Source organism: Alligator sinensis, unplaced genomic scaffold (assembly GCF_000455745.1).
Source record: "Alligator sinensis unplaced genomic scaffold, ASM45574v1 scaffold219_1, whole genome shotgun sequence".
NCBI lineage: Eukaryota > Metazoa > Chordata > Crocodylia > Alligatoridae > Alligator > Alligator sinensis.
Genome location: NW_005841866.1, coordinates 600,431 through 610,719, shown reverse-complemented (window position 1 = coordinate 610,719; position 10,289 = coordinate 600,431). Strand labels below are relative to the sequence as shown.

The following is a 10,289-nucleotide window of genomic DNA, read 5'->3' as shown; positions in this document are numbered from 1 at the left end:
GCCGCGGCGGGCCCAGTGCTCCCCCCCGCAGTTGTGGTGCCCTCACGTGCCTGCAGGCAGGTGCCGCCGTTGCTGCACAGGGAAGCACCAGCCCCCACCTGTAGCTCAGGGACTGCTCTGCCCACCAGCAACTTGCTCTCCCCTCCCCACCGCTGCAGAGGCAGATAAGGATCGGGCTCTGACATGGGTGTACATGACATGAGTGTTTACTTCACCCTAAACTGTAGCAGTGTTTTTAAAAAAAAACAAAACACTGCCTCAATTTAGGGACAACTAAATCCCTGTGTCATGTACAAATACCCTATTGTGCTTTTAGGAAAAAAGAATGAAGTGCTCAATGTCATTTTCACTTCAGTCTTCACAGGCAAGGTCAGCTCTCAGACAACTGCACCTGGCAGCACAGTTTGAGGAGGAGGTGAGAAGCCAACAGTGGTGAAATAACAGGTTAGGGACTATTTAGAAAAGCTGGACATATACAAGTCCATGGGACCAGACAGGATGCACCTGACGGGGCTGAAGGATTTGGCTGATGAGATTGCAGAGCCACTGGCCATAATCTTTGAAAACTCATGATTATCAGGAGAGGCCCCAGATGACTGGAGAAGGGCAAACATAGTGCCTGTATTTAAGAAAGGGAAGGAGGAGGATCCAGGGAACTACAGACCAGTCAGCCTTGAATCAGTCCCTGGAAAAATCATGGAGCAGATCTTCAAGGAATCGATTTCTAAGCACTTGGAAGAGAAGACAGTGACTAGGAACACTCAGCATTGATTCACCAAGGACAAGTCATGCCTGACCAATGCCTTCTATGATGAGGTGACTGGCTCTGTGGACCTGGGGAGACCAGTGGATGTGGTATACCTTGATTTTAGCAAGGCTTTTGATATGGTCTCCCACAGCATTCTCGTAGGCAAGCTAAGGAAGTATGGGCTGGATGAATGGACTGTAAGGTAGATAGAAAATTGGCTGAAGCATCGGGCTTAGAGTGTAGTAATCAATGGCTCAATGTCTAGTTGGCAGCCAGTGGATTGCCCCAGAGTCAGTGCTGGGGCTGGTTCTATTTAATGTCTTCATCCATGACCTGGAAGATGGGATGGAGTGCACCCTCAGCAAGTCTGCAGATGACACCAAGCTGGGGGGAGTAGTAGATATGCTGAAGGGTAGGGCTAGGATTCAGAGTGACCCAGACAAATTGGAGGATTGGGCTAGAAGAACTTTCATGAGGTTCAACAAGGACAAGTGTAGAGAAAAATTCCATGCACCAATATAGGCTGGGGGCTGACTGGCTGGTCAGCAGCTCTGGAGAAAAGGACCTGGGAGTTACAGTGAAAAATAAGCTAAGCATGAGCCAACAGTGTGCCCTTGTTACAAAGGAAGCTAACGGCATACTGGGCTGCATTGATAGGTATGTTGCCAGCAGGGCAAGGGAAGCGATTATTCAGCACTGGTGAGGCCACATCTGGAGTACTGTGTTCAGTCTTGGGTCCCCCACTGCAGAAAGGATGTGGCCAAGTTGGAGAGAGTCCAGCAGAGGGCAACAAAAATGGTGAGGGGGCTGGGGGATATGACTTCTGAGGTGAGGCTAAGGGAATTGGGATTATTTAGTTTGGAGAAGAAAAGCCCGAGGGGGGATTTAATAGCAGCCTTCAACTACCTGAAGGGGGATTCAAAAGGAGCTAGACTGTTCTCAGTGGTGGCAGAACAAGGAGCAATTGTCTCAAGTTGCAGCAAGGGAAGTTTAGGTTAGATATTAGGAAGAATTCTCTCACTAGGAGGGTAGTAAAACATTGGAACAGGTTATCCAGAGAGGTTGCTGACTCTCCATCCTTGGAGGTTTTTAAGACCTGGCTAGACAAAGCTTTGGCCGAGATTATCTAGCTGGGGATGGTCCTGCTTTGAGCAGGGGATTGGACTAGATGACCTCCAGAGGTCCCTCACAACCCTAGTTTTCTATGATATGGGAAGCAGTTTGGGCTTAAAAAACTTCCCATATCTTAGGGGACATGCATACATACACATGCAAGCATGTGCGCGTGTGTGCCCACACACAGGCACTCTGACTTAACATCTGACCTCCTTTTCTCCAAGCCACCAACAAGAAATGGTCCAGAAGTCGCTAAGCTTTCGCTGTCATCATATGTTGTAATGCTACAAGAGATTTTTTTTAAATTAATGAGGCATAGTTAAACAATCAACTTGTACATACCTTGGTAAATTAAAGGGGTGATCACCAGCAGCCAATATAGTTTTGGCATGAACAAATCATGCCAAACAAACATGATTGCTTTCTCTGACAAGGTAACTAGTTCGGTGGGTGAAGGAAATGTATTAAGGCTTTTGATAGAGTCCCACATGACATTCTCAAAAGTAAACTGAAGGGTGGATTACAAAGAATTTTTTATATGGATATCTAATTGGCCGATTAACTACAAGCAAAGGCTAACTGTAAATGGACCAATGTCAGAATGGGAGAAGGTCTCAAGTAAAGTTTCACATTGCCTGTTCTCGGTCTGGTGCTGTTTAGCAGTTTTACTGGTGACTTGAGTTCATAAATTGAGTGTTTATTCATCTGGTTTGCAGACTATACTAAATTGGAAGATCTTGCAAATATTTTATGAGGATTAGGATTCAAAAGGATCCTAGACGTGCTATGGACAGCAGAATGAAACTCAAAGACAAATATAAAGTGCTAACTAAGGAAAGAAAAACTGAATATGCACATACAGAATGGGTTATAATTCACTAGGCAGCAGCACTGCTAAGAAAGATCTGAGGATTATAGTGATCACAATCTCATCATAAGGCAGTAATGTGAAGCTGTCACAAACCGCCCCAAATGTAATTTGTGGCTATGTTAAGAGAAGTATTGCTAAACAAGATAAGCCATTCTGTAACTTGACTCAGTGCTGGTTAAGCCTTAGCTGGAGTACTATGTGTAGTTCTGGAATCTGCATTTTAAAAAGGTGAATGAGGGAGACAATATAAGGGTTGAAATACAAGCTACATAAGGAAAAGTTGAAGGAACTAGACATGTTTAGTCTGGAAAAAGGGAGATTAAGTCGGGGGGGGGGGGGGGGGCCAAGAAAACCGTAAAAGGGGAGATAAAGGGGGGGGGGGGGGGAGAAGACAAGATAGCCATTTTTAAATGTATGAAAGAAGAACTGCCACAGAAAGGAGGTCGCAAGGATGATGGTTTAAACTACAGCAAAGCAGATTAGGTTGACTCTCAAGAGAAACTTCCTAAAGGACAACTGGACAAGCTGCTTAGGGAGACTGTGGAATTTCTTCATTGGATTTTTTAAAGAAGAGGCTGGTCAGGAATTTACCTGGGATTGTTTAGGAATAGGGTATCCTGCCTTTGGGCAAAGAGTTGGACTTCAGGACTACTGAACACTTCAAGTCAAAGTATAATCACTGGGAATGAAGGAAAGGAAATGTCAAACTTATATGTGGATGGTGACATTTAACATTGGGTTTTAGAACTTTAACTGAGCACTTGTGACCTTTTTATGTTTAAATTTTCAGCTCAAGTTGTGCATTAATGGAGTCCTTGCAGTAAGACTAGAGAATGATTAATATCAAGTCCCATATTAATCATTATCTGTGATCAGGGAGATAAATGAGTGTCTGGTACTCTCTTTAAGTCACACCATTCTAAATTCTTATGTACTTCTACCAATCCCCACAGGGCAATAAAACAGTCAGTGGATCATGGAAATCCTGGTCATGTTTCTTTTTCTTGCCCTTGTCAAAGGACTAGTATGATTCTGTCCAAGCTATGCCATGGCAAGCCACTGGTAAATTGCAGGTCAAAGAAGAAAACTAACATGGAGCAGCATCAGTAGGTCTGGCTCAAAGGCCACAGAATTCTCCCCATGGCACAAGCCATATAATATTCCTGAAGAGGTTTAAGCTAGTTTAAACAGTAGTGAAAACTACACTTCCTGGAACAAAGGTAGGAACTGTACTGCTTGTATGCTACTTAGAATTGCTCTGGAAATCCAAGAATTGAAACATAAGGAGGCGTAGGCAAGCCCCAAGAAATCGATGAAAAGGCACAGACTTAAAAAAAACCCCAAAAAACAAAGAAAATGTCTGTATTAAAAGATATTTTAGAAAGGAGGAACATAAAAATCAGAGACCAGAAACTTGTATACATAGAAAAGTTTAGGTGTTGCCTTCTTTAAAAAGTTACTTACACCGCCAAACCCTAGTTCTGTGACATTAAATAGCTTTCAGCAGGTTTGATTTAGTGAAGAGAACCCTCTAAGAAAAGCTCTTTAGTAAATATATTTGCAGAAGTAGCATAAAATTTCTCAAGCACATTGTTACAGCTTAATGGAGTATGGAACACTTAATGGGGAATTAAGCTATAACAATGCACATCAAAAACTTTACACCACTGCTGTAAAAATACTTATTAAAAGATACAGCCAGTAAAGTTAACTTTTATTTTTTTATAAAGAGCTACACTGTTCATATTTTGCAGACATTCAAGCCTAATGTCTCCTGCTCAGCATCACATTTTGTTCAGTTCTCTAGGATTCCCTCTGGATTATCACCTTATTGCAAGTTTAGCAGTCACTCTGTCACATAAACCAACATGTATATTAAGACAACTCTGTCTCAAAGATTGAAAAAGGACCTCTCTCAGCAACAAGAACACCTAAATGAGGTTTAATCCACATACATCAGTATGCTTCCCTGTAGAGATGAGCATGTGAACATAAGAAATCAACTTCCTTGTTTCATACCCCTGCAGGGTCCATTCTCACTGGCAAGTCTGGCCCATTGCCTACTTTAGCCACAACTTCACTACATGCCTTTCTCCCATTTCTGTGTCACAAGGGGAACCAGGCTTTCAGTGCAGAGCTATGTCAAGCATTTAGTCTCCCTTTTGAAAGGGGTAAGGGGACTAAAATCAATCCTAGCCACCATTAGAAGGATGGCAGTAAGAATCCTAGCAGGAACAACAGCTGTATTTCTTCTGTTACACTGCAGACCTCCCAGGAGGAACATCCAGCTGCTTATGTGAAGACCCTGGACTGCAATCTGATTCTCTGTTAGTTCACTGGCTGCTTTCTGCTTCAGTTTGCCAAGATTCAAAATAATAAACATTATGACAGATGAAGTTATCTTGGTGGTCTGTGTGATCAGGCAGAAAACTAACCAAATCTGTATGAAACATAATGATCTCTGTGTGACTTACAAGTTTTTTGTATGATTTTACTGCAACAGGAAGTACCACAGAGCCATCCTCTTCATGGCTCTCAGGCACATTTTTTAATTCAGTTGAATTACTCCCCCCTGGATTCTTCTTTCATTGTTGCATTACACCCAAGTCCCATGTATCAGTTTCTTTTCTCTACGGGAGCCCTCTGAGAGTTTCTATTTCCCCTTCCATTACTTCCTTTTTCCACCCCCTCCCTACAAATAATCCTTGAACAGCAATCTCTGGTGGCACCTTGACTTCATTCCATTGCTCATGCTAAGGTCTATTTTCTTATGCTTCCCATATATGCTTTAGGCATAGTATCTCTCCAAGGCAACTGACTGATATTGCAGGGAAGGTCATAAAAGGTATCATGTACATCAAAAGAAAAAAATTTAAATATCATAACTGCTCTGCCCTTCGCCTTTTCTGTGACTGCTCATTTCTGAGGGGCCTTGGCTATTGATCTCACCCAAGGAAGGCTATGAATAGAACACTACAGAATAGAACAAGAAAGAGATATGGCAGCAAGGTTTTTTTTTTCCCTTTCCTTTTTGACCTTGGGCAACAGATGTTGATAAAGTATCTGACAAAAAGATATTAAGAGAGATGAATATTAGGAGAGAATGTTATTGGACAGTGTAGAATTTAAAAAAACAAAAAAAATGGTTTGCACGCTACTTCATTTATAGTGGAACATAGAATGAAGCAAAATCCTGGAATGAAACTCTGGCTGTCTTCACATGGATTGAACTAAGCATTACTGGGATTGTTGTCAAGCTCATATTAGTTGTCTCCGTCTCCATATTATTTAAATGAATGGCTATATAAATGTGTGGAGAACAATCAGAAGCAATGGTAGATTGGTTGCCAATGAAGCCTTCTTACTCTTCTCTATGTATGCAATGAAATAGAAGACACAATTTCCATGACAGAGCACATTAGAGTAGTTAATTGCTGCTTTGTCCACAATCCTTCTTTTCAGTTTGTTCAAAAAATGTACTCACTTTGTCCCTGAAGTCAAGGATTTCAGGATGCAGAAGCAATATTGGCAACTCTTCCTGTTGCTGACAGTAAGCAACGTAGGCTTCTATAGCATTCTTTTAACAACATCTGACCATATGCAAGACCAGTCTCCAAGAAGTAAAAACACGGGTTACTGCCATTGTGCACTCATCGCCTATTCATGGAAGAGTTTCATTCAATAACAGGTGTTTCTGACCAGCAAAGCATGGACAATATTACCTGACAGAGAAATGCAGGAGGACCTCTGTTCCATTCATTCATTTGGATGCTTATTTTTAGAACCCCATGAATTAACACTTCCACGGAAATATAAGTTTGTTCACCCAGACTCCATGAAGTGGGCCAAGTACTCTGCCTGCCTGAAGCCCCACCAAGTTTGGTGTAGCTCCAGACAGGTGCAGGGGTCTACCAATGCAGGCAGGTGCAAGTAGACAGGGGTCTACTTGCAGTTAATAAACAAGAGAACTGAGAAGTAAACCATTTGCTATACAATATTCATTCTAATGAAAAGTTGTCTTGTAACAGTTGTCTGAAAAACCATACCAAAATGAAAGCTTCTGCTATCATCCAACATATTAGGAGATTATCCTCTGACAAAGCATTCGGTACAAACAAGGCATCATAATAGACAGGCTAAAAAAAACAAACAGAAGGGAAAATAGAAAATAAAGAAATGACACTACCCGAAACAAAGAAAGAACGGATGCCAAAAAAGTGCAATTATACTTTCCATGACAACACGTACAAAAGGGAGAGAAAAAAAATCAGCTGTACCTTTTAAGCTTTTATGTTCAATGTGCAGTTGGTCTATGTATTTGATCAGCAAGGTTTTAAATATTAATACCAAGAATCTGGAAATAGTATCTAACATTCCACTATCTAACTTAAAAAAAATGAAATAGAGAATCTTTGCCTTTAGGGGTGATGGACTACATCGTTCTTGCTAAGCAGTATAAAATTAATCCTGAAGTCTCAGTACAAGCTCAATTTAGTCCCTGACAGATCATTGTGAACTAGTTTTCATGTGTATACTGCAAATGTGCAGTGCAGAAAAAGTCTATAATGCTGCTTTGAAAACAGAATATAAATCTTTTATAGACAGCAACAACAGTTTTATATGTATATCAGAATCATTTACAGCCTTCTGAAGAATAACTACCTCAGGAGCGAAAAGCAGCTTCTGTTGAAGAGTGTATAGCAACAGGTTCAGTAAAGAATACCACTTCCAATTGAAAATGCAAGGAAGTTCATGGTTTTAATTCATATATGGTGCCAAAGTTAGCACTACTTCTAGTGGAGAAAACCAACAACAGTTCTGAAGTGACCAAAAATCTTGTATCGTGATTTTATGTCTCAGCTTATGGATGGTACCTCCAAAGCCCACAGTAGCACCGAACCAGTACTAACTCAAGGGAAAGAATGCCACTGACTGAATCAGTGTCACCACTCATGACACTGCACAGCACCAAGAAGCATTTAAATAACTACTGACTCAAATATGGCTAAGGTAAATGCTTTTTTTCTATATAGCATATGCCAACCATACTCTGAACCACTGATTTTCAACCTCCAGCCTGCAGGCCAAATCTGCAGAGCTGTCACCTACTCCACGGGGCTCTCCATCAGTATAGAAATTAGGCGGCAGAAGAGTGATGGTAGTGGTAATTGCTTCCAGAGTTGCAGCAACTGATGCTGCCACAGCTCCCCCTGCCCCGAAATGTCCAAACCCATGGGAAATCCCCCAGACCAGATGACGTATCCCTACATGCCAGATGCATCAGTGCACAGGGTCACTCCACAGCTGGATTCAAATCACAGGACCGGCCTATGCCACTTATCCAGCCTAAGAGGCCAAAGGTTTGAGCACTACCACCCTGAAAAAGTTCAGTTAAGAATATTGTAGTTCCATCACAAAACTTCTTAGCAGTTGTGTTGTGAAGATGATGAAATGCATTCATAAATCACATGAGCACCAATGATCAGTAGTGATAAAAAGGAAATTGTTAATACAGATAAAGTAAAAGTACTGCTAACACATTAACAAAATATCTTATCCACAAAATACTACAAACACGTTACCTAAGTAGATCAAGCCAAATCCTCCTTGACCAATCATAGTGCCCAGTCTCCACACTTTCCCTTCAGTGTCTTTCAATACCATTCCTTCTGGAAGGGGAACAGGTAGCTTATTTTTCCCTTTCGGTGGCATCACACCTTGAAAGAAAAGAAAATGAAATGTAAAAGTAAATGAAAACTTTCAATGCCTTTTATGCAAAACAGAAAACCTAATGCAGTTTGGTTCCTATTCTCCATTACCATGCATCTATGTAGTCACTTATCTCTGTGCAAAGAAGGCATTAAATGCCACTAGATCCAAATGGCAGCATCTTGTCTTCTCTTTGAATTGAAATTCTCAATAACAGGAGGCAAGGAAAAGGAGAATGAGGGCCTGTACTTCAAGTTCAGCTGGTCAGACAATGGAAATAAAAGGCTTTAGTCCATAGCCTGGTTGCCAAGCTACCCCAGCCCCCAGTGTGTGGGACAAGGGTGTATGTGAGGCAGGGGGAGCCCCAAGCAGCCCCTCGCAGGCTGGAACTCTGCTAGCCTACAAAGGGAAACCCGCAGTTCCCCACGTTTTTCTCCTTTAAAGCTTGCTGATCCGTTTTTAAAGCTTGCTTGCCACCCTTTCATATATTCTTGCGACTCACCTTTGGGGTTGCAACCCACAGGTTGAGAAACCCCAGCAGTCTTTCCTGCCCAAGTGCAGGGGGGGCTGGACCCGATGATCTGTAAGGTCCCTTCCACCGCCAAACACCAGAGATGTGGGTTTTCCGGAAAAGTTTGAATTAGAAAATTTTCCAATGCCCTAAATAGCGTGTGATCTGATTTAGCATGTTTATTTGGTTTATATTTAGTACACAAAACTAAAAGAGTACCTCATGTTAACTGTAGGTCCCAATAGCCACAAATATTTGAACCGAAATGTTTATTTAGGAAAAAAATTAAATACAGCACACTTAATGTGGTTTAAATGCGATATTTAAACAAATCGCAAGCTTCACGTGGAAATAAATTATTGTGATTGGAATACTTGTAAAAATGTAAAGACAATACACAATAGCATGTACTTCCCTTACATTTTTTGTTTAAATTTAAGGAAAAAACCCGAAGGCACTGAAAACTGTCAACACACTAATTTTAGCACACCCAAAGCACTGCCCATGATATGCTGTGCTTTGGTTTTGATTTGACCTGCACAGACTATCAGATGAATTCATAACTTGATTTTGGGTTTGGACGATTATGTGAGTGTATTTCCCCTCCTGCTTACAAATCAACAAAACATTTTTGTACTCTCTCTAGGGATAATCACCTGGAAAACATGCATTACAACTTCGAAACTGCCAAGCTTGGCGAATATTGTATTAGGCACCCGCTCATTGCTGCCAATGAGTTTGCCTAATAATTGTATTAGGCACCCATTCACTGTTACTAAGCAATTTTATGAAACAGCGAATTTCAAGAAACGGAAAACTGCCCACGGAAAAAAAATCACACGCTGGAAAATGTTCCGTTTTGGGAAATTTTCCGCGAGAAAACTTTCCGCGCCCCGACATCTCTGCCAACAATGACGAACAGCTGTGCTGGAGAAGAGGGCTGCCCCTCCGGAGGTCATCTCGCCCGGCCTTCCTCAACCCGTGGGGCAGCCCGCCAGACTGCATGAAAAAGGGGGGCAAACACCCTCTCGAAACAGGGGGCCAGACTTTAAAAAAAGAGGCTCCTTTAGAGGAGGTGAGCGTGGGAAACCCTGGGCTGCCCCTTGCAGAGTGCCAGGCTGCCAGGGGCTGCCCCACACAGCCTGCGGGGCAGCGGGGTTCACACATGGGCCCTAGTACAGAAAGGCTTGAGAAAGAAGCCCTGCCCCTGGGGGCGTCTCACCCGGCCTCGGGGCTTCTTGGCACCGCTGAGCTAATGAAGAGGCAACAGTGAAGACACCCCTCCAGGAGCCAGACACGCTCGGTATCACGGCGGGGCTGAAGGCCCCTCCTCG

General features: G+C 42.4%; 1 protein-coding gene across 4 annotated transcripts in view; it reads right to left on the bottom strand.

The window, feature by feature from the left end:
- The window catches only part of VRK2 (vaccinia related kinase 2), a 71,850-nt gene extending 61,567 nt beyond the window's left edge, over positions 1-10,283 (bottom strand). For 2 of the 4 annotated variants that reach the window (XM_006016736.3, XM_006016738.2), the window contains exons 1-2: positions 10,178-10,283; positions 8,318-8,452 (exon numbers count right to left, since the gene is read on the bottom strand). In XM_006016736.3, the coding sequence (XP_006016798.1) occupies positions 8,318-8,447 (130 nt within the window). In that variant the 5' untranslated portion in view covers positions 8,448-8,452; positions 10,178-10,283. Of the gene's footprint in view, positions 1-8,317; positions 8,454-8,946; positions 9,003-10,177 lie in introns of those variants that run through there. The other 2 variants (XM_025192031.1, XM_006016739.3) reach the window with 2 other exon arrangements.
- Between the last annotated feature and the right edge of the window lie 6 nt (positions 10,284-10,289).